The sequence below is a fragment of the Myotis daubentonii genome, chromosome 3 (assembly GCF_963259705.1).
Source record: "Myotis daubentonii chromosome 3, mMyoDau2.1, whole genome shotgun sequence".
Taxonomy (NCBI): Eukaryota; Metazoa; Chordata; class Mammalia; order Chiroptera; family Vespertilionidae; genus Myotis; species Myotis daubentonii.
Window position 1 is genome coordinate 213,022,323 of NC_081842.1, and position 14,889 is coordinate 213,037,211.

The following is a 14,889-nucleotide window of genomic DNA, read 5'->3' on the forward strand; positions in this document are numbered from 1 at the left end:
TGGAGTCGGCGAAGAAGGAATGACACGGAGACAGCGTTCAGTTGATCAGCAGCCTAGCCAGGATCTCCAGCCAAGTTCTGGTCTCGATCTCCAGAGAGGGTCTGCTTCGGATCTCCAGCGAGGTTCTGTAGCCATGTTCCCTCGCTAGGTTCTCCAGCCAGGTTCTGTCCAGGCTCTCCAGTCAGGTTCAGTGTCCAGGTTCCAGTCAGGTTCTCCTGCCAATCTCTGTAGTCAGGTTCAGTCCAGGATCCCTTGCCATGTTCTCCCGCTAGGCTCTGTCTCTAGGCTCCGAAGCCAGTCCCGGTCCAGGATCCTCTGGCATGCTCTCACCAGCGAAGTTCTTCTGTCTCTAGGCTCCGTGTAGGTTCTGTCTTCTGAATTCTGTCTCCTGAGTTCTGAGTGTTTCTGTCTTGTTACAACTGTATTTATACCAGTTGATTTAATCCTATCAATCTCTATTACAAAGGTTAGGGCGTTTCTTATCTCCATTCCAGGGAGAAAAGATTATGTAGTTTAAGCATGATTGTTCGTAGTTAAAGGGATTAATTACCTGCCTGGCACTTAGTTGAGGGGTTTTATTCCCTCCCTAACTTCAGGGGAAAATCCCTACCTGGGGATTCAACCTTAGCCTAGCCAGGATCTCTAGCCCGGATCTCCAGAGAGGTTCTGCTTAGGATTTCCAGCCAGGACTCCGTCCACACCTTTGGGAACACCTGGAAAAGGATTCCCCTAGGTAAGCCCCCCCCCATTGAGAACCCCCACACTCGGGACGGATAGGACTCCACCAGGGTGCTACAGACCCCCCTATAGAGGATAAGTAGGGTAAGAAGGTGGATAGTACAGAACTTAGATTGAGAAGATGTGCCATACTGAGTCCAAAGAAAGAAGACTCTGTATTGATCTTTAGATTAAGAAGATGTGCCATACTGAGTCTAAAGAAAAAAGACTCTGTATTGATCTTTTAACATATGTGCTTGCTAGCAGAGGAATTAAGGTTACTCCCAGTCAGATAGAACGTTTTATACAAGAAGTATGTCCATGCTTTTCTGAGGAAGGAAAGGTAAATGTAATGGCATGGGAGAAGGTAGGCCCAAGGAGCCTTATCCTTAACCCCACTGCAGCCTTTCTACCCTGGGAAAGTGCAGGATTGGCAAGCTCTCCCTGGGATGATAGATCAGGACTCAGGTAATAGCGGAAAGCGCCAATCCTACTCTTAAAATGGATATAAGAGAGCATTTGAGGTTTTTCTTTTTAATGCTTGCTTTTAAAAAATAAAAAAGGGGGAATTTGCCGGGAGCCGGTCCATCCTTGCTGTTTCAAGGGACCTGGCATATATGGCATATGGTTCTTAATATGTTTGCTCACCTTCTTGGCACTGTGTTTTAACCGAGGTCACCTCTCCGAGAAAGGTTGAATCCCCAGGTAGGGATTTTCCCCTGAAGTTAGGGAGGGAATAAAACCCCTCAACTAAGTGCCAGGCGGGTAATTAATCCCTTTAACTACGAACAATCATGCTTAAACTACATAATCTTTTCTCCCTGGAATGGAGATAAGAAACGCCCTAACCTTTGTAATAGAGATTGATAGGATTGAATCAACTGGTATAAATACAGTTGTAACAAGACAGAAACACTCAGAACTCGGAACACAGAACTCATGAGACAGAATTCAGAACACAGAACTTAGAACACAGGGCTTGGAAGACAGGACCAAGAGAGACAGAGCCTAGGCACAGAACCTACACAGAGCATTCTCTAGAGACAGAAGGACTTCACTGGCGAGAGCATGCCGGAGGATCCTGGACAGGGACTGGCCTCGGAGCCTGGAGGCGGAGCCTGGCGAGAGAGCATGGCAGGGGATCCTGGACTGAACCTGACTGCGGAGATTGGCAGGAGAGCCTGACTAGAACCTGGTGACTGGACCTGCCTGGAGAACCTGCACTGAACCTGACTGGAGTACCTGTACAGAACCTGGCTGGAGACCCTGACAAGCGAACCCGGCTATGATGATCAACTGAACGCTATCTCTGTATCGTTCCTTCTTCGCCGACTCCGTCCACACCTTAGGGGACCCCTGGACCCGCTGGGGTTGGACCCCGGCAAGAGACCCAAATTTTGTCCTTTGGAATTCGTATATCTGCATGTTAGCACTCCTTTAGAGCAATAAAAAAGTATAAAAATAAACATATATATACATTACCCGCATTCTATCGCTAGTCTATAAAAAACGTATTAATGTCCCACACTCTACTACCAGTCAACGTAAAACGTATAAATACGTTTCCCGAATACAATGTGTTAATCTATCTTATGCCATGAATCCTCTCTTTCTTCCCTCCCATCTCAAGATAAAAATGACTATATTGGGGATTTTATAATAGCATGAAATTACCTTCCAGGAGTCTCTCTTTATTTTTTATTTATTTACTAGAGGCCCAGTGCATGAAATTCGTGCGCTCGGGGGGTCCCTCAACCCGGCCTGTGCCCTCTTGCAGTCTGGGAGCCCTCGGGGGATGTCTGACTACCACAAAGGCGGGAGAGGCTCCCACCACGGCTGCTGTGCTCGCTAGCTGTGAGCCCAGCTTCTGGCTGAGCAGCACTCCCCCTGTGGAAGCCCACTGACCACCAGGGGCAGCTCCTGCATTGAGCGTCTGACCCCTGGTGGTCAGTGCACGTCATAGCGACCCATCGTTCTGCCATTCAGTCAATCTGCATATTAGCCTTTTATTATATAGGATTTTTAAGTCTCACCCAAGGATATGATTTTACTGATTTTAGAAAGAGAGGGAGGGAGGAAGAAAGAGAGAGAGAAACATCAATGGGAGAGAGAAACATCAATTGGTTGCCTCCCTTAGGCACCCCAACCAGGGATCGAACCCACAACCTGGGTATGTGCCCTAATTGGGAATTGAACCCTCAACCTTTCAGTGTACAGGACAATGTTCCAACCAACTGAACTACACCAGCCAGAGCCAGGAATCTCTTTTTATATATGTCCCTAATATCCCTAAGTAGATTAAATCTCTATTCCTGAAATTAAATGCTGAGAAATAATGTTTATTAAAATATAAAATGTTACATAAGAAATACAAATAAAAATCACAATGAGAAAAATAAATAAAATAAATTTTAAAAAGGCCTGGCCGGCATGGCTCAGTGGTTGAACATCAACCTATGAACCAGGAGGTCACAGTTCGATTCCCAGTCAGGGCACATGCCCTGGTTGTGGGCTCCACCCCCAGTGTGGGGTGTGCAGGAGGCAGCCAATCAATGATTCTCTCTCATCATTGATGTTTCTATTTCTCTCTCCCTCTCCCTTCCTCTCTGAAATCAATAAAATGTATATATATTTAAAAAAGCACAATGAGATACTATGTCACACCCATATAAATGGCTATAATCCAAAAGACAGATAATAACAAGTGTTGGCGAGGATGTAGAGAAACTGGAGCCCTCAAACACTGCTAGTAAGAGAGTAAAACGGTGCAGCCATTTTAGGAAACAATTTGGCAACAGTCACCATATGACCCAGCAATTCCACACTGAAATATACCCAAGAGACTGAAAATAACGTCTACACAAAAGTCTACCCATAAACGTTCACAGCAGCATTATTCATAATAGCCAAAAGTGGAAACAACACAAATGTCCATCATACAAGGAATATTATTCAGCCATTAAGTGGAAATGAAGTACTTATGCATGATACAACGTGGATAAATCCTGAAAACACTATGCTAAGTGAAAGAAGCCAGACATAAAAAGCCACCTATTGCATAATTCCGTTCTTATAAACTGTTCAGAACAGGCACACTCCCTGACTCTCAGGAGCATACCCATGCCCGCCCCCATTTCTTTCCCCAAAGACATGCACCTCCTAAACGCTAAGGGACCCCATAAGGCTTGCAACCAGGGCAGCAAAGGGCAGCGGCAGTTCATCCCAGGCAAACCCCCTGAGCCTGTCCCCAAGGCCCCCTTTTCTCTGGACTTCTTAGTGAACCAAAGCAGACCAGCCTAGGCTCATTTCCCCAGCCCTTCCTTGTCCCCAGCTTTAATAAACATCCTCTAAAATTGCCCCCCCCCCCCCGCCCCCGCCTCTTGTTCAGAACAGGGAAATCCACAGAGATAGAAAGATTAGTAGTTGGCAGGGCCTGGGAGAGGGGGTGATGGAGAGTGACTGCTAATGGGTTTAAAATTTCTTCTTGGGATGATGAAAATGTTCTGGAATTAGGTAACAGTGACAGACGCACAATTCTAGCAATATGCCAAAAACGAATGAATTATACATATTAAAATATATCTTAATAAAGCTGTTATTTTTAAAGTAACAAATGAACTTTGGAGTTTTAAATGTTAACAAACCTTTTTTTAAGCTTTACTTGGTTAAGCATAGACAGATTAACCTACCAAGTTATGTTTTCAGTACTCCCATTCGCACTATACCTTGGGTATTTGTCAGTAGCATTCTTCCTAGATCCACAACAACTAACACGGGATTCTTGAATTTGAAATCATCGGGAAATATCACTTGAGGGGCAGAAATATCTAGTCGTACAGTCCACCGTTTACTGTCCTCCTGTAAAAATAAAATAAACTACAATTAAATAACTTTTAACTACATTGCTGAAACTGAACAGCTTTATAAGTCAGGGCTCAAGCCTTTCTTTAATTGTGATGACTGATGCTTTAAGAAAGATCTTGTTCCTAAATCTACATAACTTAGTACTATAAAGTATTGCAGAAATGATGGAACTAAACATAGAAATCCAAATATTTTTATTTATTCACTAGAGGCCCGGTGCACATGCACCGGTGGGGTCCCTCGGCCTGGCCTGTGGGGATCAGGCTGACACCGGCTCTCCAACATCCCCTGAGGGGTCCTGGATTGCAAGAGGGCACAGGCCAGGCCAGGGACCCCACCAGTGCATGATCGGGGCTGGAGAGGGACCACAGGAGGGCTCCAGGGCGTGTCCGACCCATGTCGCCCAGTCCCTATCGGCTGGACCCCAGCAGCAAGCTAACCTACCGGTCGGAGCGTCTTCCCCCTGGTTGTCAGTGTGCGTCATAACAACTGGCCAAACGGTCAAACGGTCAAACGGTTGGACACTTAGCATATTAGGTTTTTATTATATAGGACAGACAGTAGTAACTATGGACTTTAAAGCCAGAGTACATTAATGAAAAACATAAGGTTTGACATTTGAAACATATTTTAAAAAAATAGAACAACTCATGAATTTGTCACCTGTTCTTCCCTGCAACTAAAACGGTCTCAATTACACGTATGTAATAAAAGATAATGTGTATGTTATCAAAAAGAAATCTTTGTCTAAGAAAATAGGACACTAACTGTAATTTGTGTTGAAACGCACACACAAAAACAGAAAACAGTGCTGATTTTCCATCCCATGCTATGCACAGACTCTGAAACATTTTACTTAGAACAGTCCTGCCACCCCTTACACCCCAACAGGCTCTGCACTGTCTAACTGCGCCATCTACTGCCTCATCTCGGCAGTGCACCTCCATGCTGGCGTTAGGACACTGAGTTTGGCGGGACTGATGCTTTTTGGCTCTCCCCTGCTGTGACATCCTTGCATCCGCTGGTCACTTAGCATCACAAAGTGACCATCACGTCCTGGAGCGGAAACTGAGGGGTGAATCTGGTTATTTTTCCTCTGGTAACAGGAAGTGAAAAGGGGGTACTCTTAAGTGAAACGTTTATAAAATAACAGGTTTAGAAAATGGAACAAAGATGAGTCTTGAGAATGTTCCAAATTTGGTACAAGGAAGAAACATGATCTGGTCACAAACATTCATTTTGATTTTTGATTTTTTTTAATTCACTAAACTCTGACTGTAAAAGACATAAGATTTTTTTGCTAGCTGATAAGGATTTCATAGTTCCAATTTAATCAGTGTAACTGATACAAGCATGCCCATCCAAAACAGGTAAAGAACTTGACAGAGCGCACACCTGCCCCCTCCCCAGCCCCGCAAGAGCGTTGACATATAGCCACTTACAATGAAGTCACCCACTAGCAGACGATCGAGAGTTTGACGGATTTCTGCCTTGGTCTGCATCTTCAGTTTGTTATACTGCCTTCGGGCAGCTTCAGCCACTCTCAGCTCAAGTTCAGACTGATAACCAAAGCCTGCAAGATTGGAAACAGACAGGAAAATCAGACCCTTCAAATGGCGTGGTGGACGAAAGCACTGCCATCTGTTCTCACCAAGAATCTCCACCAAAACTAAAAAACAGTCTATGACAACAGCTCCTTCCTCCAGCCTGGCCTGGCACTATATAGGGTAACAGGAACGAGGCACAGATGGGTGAGGGACAACCCTGAGGAGAAAGGCAGGGAAGGTACATCAGGTACTAGAATTTCTTAAATTATTGTCTGAAAGAGTCCAAACTATTTTATTTCAAAAACCTTAAAAGCCTGACATTACGTTGAAAGAGGAAATGGGCCCTAGCCAGTTTTGCTCAGTGGATAGCACGTCAGCCTGCAAACTGAGGGTCCCGGGTCCAATTCCGGTCAAGGGCATAGGCCCAGGTTGCGGGCTCAATCCCCAGTAGAGGATGTGCAGGAGGCAGCCAATCAATGATTCTCTATCACCATTGATGTTTCTCTCTCTCTCCCTCTCCCTTCCTCTTTGAAATCAATAAAAATATATTTTTTTTAAAAAAAAAAGAAAGAAGACATGGAATTTAGAGGGAAATGCCTTCTATATTCTATCAGTGAAGGAGCAATGAAGCCAAGACATGTATGGCTAATATTTACATGAAAAGAATTCAAAAAGAGACCAAAAACTAAAACAGCTTCATTAATTATTATAAGAGGGAGGGAGAGGATACATTCAGCCAAGTAATACTGTTTTACCAATTTCCCTTCAACAAAAGTACCTTTCCTGCACCTACTGCAGAAAACAAAGGAAGACATTAAGGCAGTGATGTGGGAGAGGGCAATGATGAACTTTGCAGCATTTAATGCTGCACCAGGCACGCAAAACAGACACTGATCCTGTCTGCCACCTAGAAGGAAATTCTTGGACATGCCTCCTAAATTCAAGTGATCTAAAATATCCTGGGTAGCCAAGGAAACCGCCATCCAAATGGAATGGGAAGTATTAAAAAATGTTTGCTAATTAGAGACAGAGAAAAAGAAAATATTTAAGGATATTGATTTAAGGCCTTTTCTACCACTACAGGCCACCTGAATGTGCAATAAGCCTTGCCCAGAGCGCCAGAAATGACAGGAAAGATGTCTTGAGAAAGGAACATTAGAGCAAACAAACAAAAAAGTTAACCTGAGGTATGAACCTTTCCCTTGTAGAAAAAGTCAGCTACTTTTTTAATAGCCTGGGGATTATAGATGATGTTCAAGGGCCTGGTGCTGACGTTCAGCCGCCTCTCGAAGTGGCTGTGCACTGGGTTTCTTTCATACAGCATCTCAAACACGGGGGCCTCTGGGTCTGCAGCTGGAGGAAAGAACCGGAGTGAGAAAACGGAGCACGGCAAAATCAACCACCCGATTCTCAACAGACCCAGGAGGCATTCGGGAAAAAAGACACCTCCTAAATTATTTTCCAATTAGTTCACACTGACACACATTTTATGACCCTTAATAAGGATTGACCCTTAGTTATGACAGGACTCCTCAAGAAAGGTGGTTGCATTTGCTCCCATTATGAAAACCAAGAATCCTGAAGACCTGGGAGGCTGCCCCAGAGAGCACCAGGCGGCCTCCAAGTCAAACAGGGCTCCACACAGCAAAGCACTGGCCACACAACAGGACACGCCCCCTCTTTTACGGGTAATCAAGACTACTGATCTGTAATCATCGTATTTTCCAGGATTAGTTTTAAGAACATATTACAAATTACCAGGGTAGTGATCACTTCTGTCTGCAGATGTTGTTTGGAGACCAAAAGACTGTGAAACTCTGCCAACTTCTTTTTGCTATTAACACACACAAAATGCATAAATGTCAGCGAGAGAGGGCACACATGCTTTGGCATCGCTCTCACCGAGCACAATCAAATCAAAACTCATCTGACCTCAGATCACAGATGACTTGCAGAACGATCCCTCTAGTCTGTGCCTTTTTCCCAACCTAGTGAAAACACGTATTTTCTTCTGCACTGACAATGCTACCTGGCATTCCGAGCATTTTATGAATGACTGCTAAATAAGGAATATTAACTGTGTACAGCTGTTCAGACTCTCACTCTGCACTCCCACTCTCTCCACAAGTCCACACACCCCCCAACAAAAAATATCATGGGCAGAGTAAGTGGCTAAATTTATTCAATTATTCTGACCATATCTTGGACAATTTGTTAAGACTGAAGATCTAACTAATAAATAATATTCTATGTAAAAATTAGCATATATAGGGAAATTGGGTGGTTTTTCTTGGAACTCTAGAAAAAGAATAGGTCCTATCAAGTGACTAAGAGAATGCTTACAAAGGTCTGTCACACACAGAGAAAACTCAAACATTAACCCTGAAATGCAGAAAACAGTGGTGCTAAAGGCATTTTCTTCCAAATCAGAGCAAACTATTCCATGTTTGCTACAACACAGGGGAGGAAGAGGGCATTGCCATAAATCCCACCAACATTTGCTCTCTAACAAATGTTAAAAACTTATCTAGCCCTAGCCAGAGTGCTCAATGGTTAGAGCTTCAGCCCGCACACCAAAGGATCTCGGGTTCAATTCCCGGTCAGGGGCACGTACCTGGGTTACAGGTTTGATGCCCAGCCCCAGTCAGGGTACATGTGGGAGGCAGGCAATCAATGTCTCTCACATAGATGTTTCTCCCTCTCTCTCTCTCTCCCCCCTCCTTCCTTCCATCCTTCCCTCCCTCCTTCCCTCTAAAAATTAATGGGAAAAATACCCTTGGGTGAGGATTAAAATAAATAAATAGATAAATAAATAAAAACTAAAAAACTTATCTAACTCCAGATTGTCTTTAATTGGCCATCTGTCTCAAGATGATCAAATGTCAAAGTGAATCAAGTTACTATTAACTAGTGCTTGCCTAAAACAGACCCAGATGGACTCGCCACCCCACCGCCGTACGTACTGGATTGGGGAAGACCAGCAGAGGAAACATCGTTCCTTCTGTGGCCAGGTCTCGAAGAAACAGGCCACCCAACCGGACTAGAAGCAAGGAAGAATTTCTTCGAGGAAGGGATTCTGCCAAAAGCTTTACATCTATAAAAAAATAAATATAAGAGTTGATACTGCGCCATGACAGCCTAAAGTGTTTTATAAGCATTAGGTATAATATTTTACAGAGGACTATTAGATATCATGAACTATTTTGCCTTGAAATCGGAAAAAAAAAACCTATCTGTTTATCTATACGTCTATGTGTGTAAATCCACCTATACAAATATATAAGGAATATCAGACACTTCATAGCAGAACAAATTTTAAATAGAGCACGTTACAATTAAATTCAAGCAATAGGCTAGTCCAGTGGTTCTCAACCTTCCTAATGCCGCGACCCTTTAATACAGTTCCTCATGTTGTGGTGATGCCCAACCATAAAATTATTTTCGTTGCTACTTCACAACTGTAATTTTGCTACTGCTATGAATCGTAATGTAAATATCTGATATGCAGGATGTATTTTCATTGTTACAACTGAACATAATTAAAGCATAGTGATTCATCACAAAAACAATATGTAATTATATATGTGTTTTCCGATGGTCTTAGGTGACCCCTGTGAAAGGGTCGCTCGACCCCCCAAAGGGGTCGCGACCCACAGGTTGAGAACCGCTGGGCTAGTCGCTATTACGTTTATAAAATCTTGACTCTCAAGATTATAAAGTCAAACAAACTGGCTTTTTTTTTGGGGGGGGGGGGTCATTTGCCTCTAAGCTATACTAGAAACTTCAGGTAAGTGACTATTTTATGAAATGAAATATTTGTGAGATGTAAAAACCAACTTCTGTATTTATTTATACAACTATAATTCAAAGTCACAAGAAGAAGTTAAACACAGCTGATCTTCATCCCTGGCCGATTCTGTATTTGCGAGTGTGTCTATTCACTAAAATGTATTTGTCACCCCCAAACCAATGTTCGTGATGCTTTCGAGGACATGGGCAGGGCAGCAAAAAATGTGTGTTCCCAGCTGAGACTGAACAAAGCACGCTCTGCCTTGTTCCAGCTCTCACACTGTACACTGTGCCCTTTTCATGGTCCATTAAGTGCCAGGTTTTTTTTGCCTTTTCCTGCTTTTTGTTGATTTCACTGCTCACAATGGCCCCCACGCATAGTGCTGAAGTGCTGTCTAGTGTCCCTGAGCGCAAAAAGGCTGTGGTGTGTCTTACAGAGAAAAATCTCTGTGTTAGATAAGCTTCACTCAGGCAGGCGTTATACTACTGTTGGCCGTGAGTTCAGCATTAATGAATCAACAGTATATATTAGATAGGTGTCTTTAAACGCATCACAGGTAAGACAAGGTTCTGTACTGATTGGTTAATGGGTGTTACAGCCAGAGGCTCCCAGGCACCTAACTGTGTGCTTCCCCCTGGGGACAATGATCGAGGTGACTTTCCAGAACGTAACTACTCAAATAATGAGATTCACGTGGACACGGGCACCCTGAGAGATGAACACCAGCCGGGGGTTCTGGGGCAGTACCTGAAAACTCGAGCTGCATGAAAGCACTTTCCTGGGTCTGAGGAGTGCCTGGCTCCTGGTGCGACAGAGTCACGGTGCCCCGCTGCAACTGCAAGTTCAGCTTGGCGAAGACGTGGTCCCGCCTGGTGTACGTGTTCATGCAGGAGGCGTCCGCAGCGGGGTCAAAAAAGTCCTCGGTGCCTGCCCATGAGAAAGAAACGACGTTAAGAAAATACATGGGAAAACTTCCGAAGCAAAACCAGGCACACTGGTCAGTCATGATGACATTGTGTATCCATTGTCCCTTTCTTTGGAAAGAACTCCAGAGTTGTGGGTGACTGTTTTTCTTCACTAATTTAAAACGACCCAACTGCTTCATCAGGGCTCTAACTTATTCCCAACCAGAGGGCGTTCAGGTTCACAGGCAAGTACAGGAGAAAGCCGTGCTGCCCAACATAGTGAAACATTCTCCACCTGCACTGTCCAGGGCCGTGGGCACACCTGGCACGTGTGGCTAATGTGGCCAGTGTGACTGAGAAAGCCAATGTTTTGTTTTATTTAATTTTAATTAATTAGAGTTTAAACGGGCATGTGTGGCTATGGAAACCATACTGGGCGTTGTGGGTCTGAAGAGTGGCTCTGGACTGGGATTGGAGCGTCAGTTTAAAATTTCTGAACTTGCTCACATTTAGTTCTCTTACCATCCCTGTCGCTGAGATCTACCTGACAAGGTGCTAATAGTCAAACTTAGTAGCAGAGTTGCAAATGAAGTGTCTCCCAAAACCGCCTCGCTCTGCCTCTATGAACATGAGACAAACAGCTTTACCAATCTCTACTTCTTTTTGTTTGCTTGAAAATATCATGGATTGTTTCAAAAGTAGCAGACAAATTATTATGAACCCAGCATCTCCCTTCACCGCCACCCAGGGGCTAAGGGGGAGGAGCCGCCTTACCCAGGATCTCTTCAGGAGTCCACTGCTCGTGCTGCTCTGCTGACAGCCCCTCGACTGGCTTCCCAGACCAGCCGCCCCAGCCAGGAAACCAGGACTGAAGGTACTGCAGCATCCCACTGCCCGCACCGCTGCCTGGGTCTCCAGGACAGTCTCCTGGAGAATCAAACTGAGGCTCTCGCAGGCTCTGTGCCAATCAACAATGAGCAACATGAGGACCCACAGACAGAACCAGCTGTGGCTGCCCACCCCCCGCCCCCAAGCATAAGCACACCCAAGGGGAAGCGCTCAGAGTGCTGGGGCCGAGCACGTCTCCTCACAGAGGGCTCCTTACCTCTGCCAGCTCCTCTTGCTTGTGAAATCGTTCGTGCACCAGCTCACGCAAAATCTTCAATTCCTCAAAGCTCTGTTCCTCTTCAATCCGACACATTTCCTCCTGTTGGGGTGAAAACAAAAACAAACAAACTGAACAGGTGTTATAGCTCCAGAGAACTGGACACTCTCGCACACCACTCACTACAAGACTGTGAAGGGACCTCTCCGGTCCCCAACATCTCCACTGAAGGCCAAGAAACAGTGACGACAAATAGCTAGGTCGATGGCTGCTATGCTTCCGGTTTAAACAGCTCTTCCACATAACCCCAACCGTACTTGGTCCCTGAGACCAACGGTAACTACAGAGGAAGGTGACTAGTTATTCTTCCCACTTCAATGAGGAAACTCAGGACCACGTTTACACAGGAAGTGTGCAGGCCTCTAGCTCCTTTGTTTCACACGTGCATTTGCAAGGAAGCAGTCATTTAAATTTGTTTCATGCTAGTTAGGAAAGACCAAGAGCAGCCAGCTACATGCAAATATGCAAAGACAGAATTCGCTGTCCTAAACTGTTCTTATACCCTAACATTAGGAAAAGGAAATTATGTGTGTTGCACATAATTTACAACAAAAAAATGTCTGGTTGACCCCATCATTTCCAGAAGTTTCCCATGTCAGTAACCAGGCCTGATACTGGTGAAAAAGTGAGTGGGTCATGCCTCGGGGTGCCAGCAGGAGAGGTGAGAACGTCTAGGGATTCAACACTGAGTGGTTACCACACCGTGGGATGCTCTCATGGGAGGAATGTTTGTGCCCCACTCAGTTCAAATGCTGAAGCTTTAACCTCCAATGTTATGGGCTTTGGAGATAGGACCTTGGGAAGTAATTAGGTTGGATGAGGTCGTGAGGGTGGGATTTCATGATGGATTAGTGCCCTTCTAAGAGAAAGGGGACAGATTTCTCCCTCCACCAAGAAAAGGCCATGTGCACACACAGTAAGAAGGCAGCCAGGAGGAGGAATCTCACCAGAACCGGGCCAAGCTGGCACCTGGATCCTGAACTTCCCAGCCTCCAGACTGGGAGAAATAAATGGCTGGTTTTTTAAGTCCAGGCTATAGCATTTTGTTAGAGCAGCCTAAGTGAAGACGGGTGCTAAAGGGAAAGTAAGATTCCTTTTTGCTTGGAAGGGTTTACTAAAGAAACAGTTAATTAAGCGATAACACCTGAGAAGAAATATTAGACACAGTCTAAATCGCTTTGCAAAAATTGATGCTCACAAAACGGAAACAAATCCAGGAGCAAAGCAATCAGCAATCCCCACTCCCTCTCCTAGGAGAAGAGGAGAGGTACTAGAGCAGGCTGGGGTCCAGGCCAGCACTCCAGGCCTGATGGTTCTAAGAGGCTCTAACCCTACAATTAGCAAGAAAAGCTGACCTTCACCACCTACTTCATCCCCTCTGCCTAGCTTCTACCTCAAAACCTCAAGGAAATCAATTTGGGCTTAGGGAAAGTTTAGGCCAAAGCCTACAGAGATAAGCTGCAGACTCAGAGAAAAAAATCAATGACGAGGAATGGGCTTTGAAGAGATGCAGGTGACTAGCTGAAGAGTCTCTGTGAGCCCTGCACAGGGTGCTGAGGGAGGAGGGGATGGGCACGGGGAGTGGGCACGAAGGCGTGGCTGGACCACAGCCCCTTTCCCTTCTTCCAGCCCGTGGCCCGCTCTCCTCAAGCAGCAGGTGTAGGATGCTTCTGGTCGAGGTGAGGCCGTGGCCTTCCAACAAGCTCTCACCCTAGTAAGACCCACTCTATCCCGTGAAATGAAATTCTGTAGCAAGGGACTTGATTCCTTCAGAGATTCCATTTTCTCCAGCCTTTGAGAGAACAGCATTCTTACCCTCTGATGACAAGAAACACAAGGCAACGGCCCGCTCACCGTGTCGTCTGCGGACAGCAGGCCTCCTTTCAGTTTGCTGAAGTACTTGTCGGTGTAGGACACAGCGTCGCGAGCGCGGTGCAACAGGAAGTCCCAGGTGCAGCGCTTCCTCTGCTCTCTGATCTCATGCAGGTTAGCATTCAAGGCAAAGTACCACCATTCTCGGCAGCTGAAATATTTCGTAACAATGTCATTATTTCTTACCTTGAAAGCACCTAAAATGCTGTCCACCCAGCATTTTAAAACTCATTTTAAAATATTGGGCTGAACTCAACATGGGGGGAAAGCAAATCTTCATCATATAAGAATAACATTTCCCTCAATTGGTTTGAAGGACCCATATCAGTCCCATCCACCAACAGTCAAGTGGTGACTGGAAGGTAAATGCCATCATAAGATAATTACCACAGATTTGACTACTGACAATTTTAAGTGGAATACTTCAGAAAAGACATGGGAATGCACAGGATCTAAGAGAATTTTAACATAGTGGATTGGCCCAGTTTATCCCTGCAGCATGAACAGATTTCTTTTCGCTATAGAAGTTAGAAAGTGCACTATGTCAGTGTCGACCAAACAACCTGGGAGAAAAGACATAGGGACGCAGATTCAAAGAATCAGGTCCCATCCGAGCAGCCCCAGCCTACCTGCTGAACAAGACCAAGAGGGCCTTCTCACTCCCCTCCGCCCAGCCTAAGGCTAACGCGTCACCAAATCAACAGACGGTCAGAATATCAACAGTGATAAACAACAGAAATGGCATTTAAAGGTCAGAAAAATCTCCGAAACAGGTTTGGCTCAGTGGATAGAGCATCGGCCTGCAGACTGAAAGGTTCCAGGTTCGATTCCGATCAAGGGCATGTACCTTGGTTGCGGGCACATCCACAGTGGGAGATGTGCAGGAGGCGGCTGATTGATGTTTCTCTCTCATCGATGTTTCTAACTCTCTATCCCTCTCCCTTCCTCTCTGTAAAAAATCAATAAAATATATTTTTTAAAAAAAAAGGGTCAGAAAAATCGACTCTACTTTTACTAGTATCTCCAGCC

The 14,889-nt window shown here is 45.0% G+C and overlaps 1 protein-coding gene across 9 annotated transcripts in view; it reads right to left on the reverse strand.

Moving 5' to 3' along the window:
* The window catches only part of VPS13D (vacuolar protein sorting 13 homolog D), a 226,893-nt gene that overhangs the window by 192,134 nt on the left and 19,870 nt on the right, over positions 1 to 14,889 (reverse strand). For all 9 annotated transcript variants that reach the window (XM_059691217.1, XM_059691216.1, XM_059691215.1 and 6 more), the window contains 9 exons: positions 13,843 to 14,011; positions 11,929 to 12,030; positions 11,598 to 11,781; positions 10,666 to 10,845; positions 9,092 to 9,222; positions 7,887 to 7,962; positions 7,311 to 7,481; positions 6,024 to 6,154; positions 4,443 to 4,575 (listed from right to left, as the gene is read on the reverse strand). In XM_059691217.1, coding sequence (XP_059547200.1) covers positions 4,443 to 4,575; positions 6,024 to 6,154; positions 7,311 to 7,481; positions 7,887 to 7,962; positions 9,092 to 9,222; positions 10,666 to 10,845; positions 11,598 to 11,781; positions 11,929 to 12,030; positions 13,843 to 14,011 — 1,277 coding nt within the window. The remainder of the gene's footprint in view (positions 1 to 4,442; positions 4,576 to 6,023; positions 6,155 to 7,310; positions 7,482 to 7,886; positions 7,963 to 9,091; positions 9,223 to 10,665; positions 10,846 to 11,597; positions 11,782 to 11,928; positions 12,031 to 13,842; positions 14,012 to 14,889) is intronic.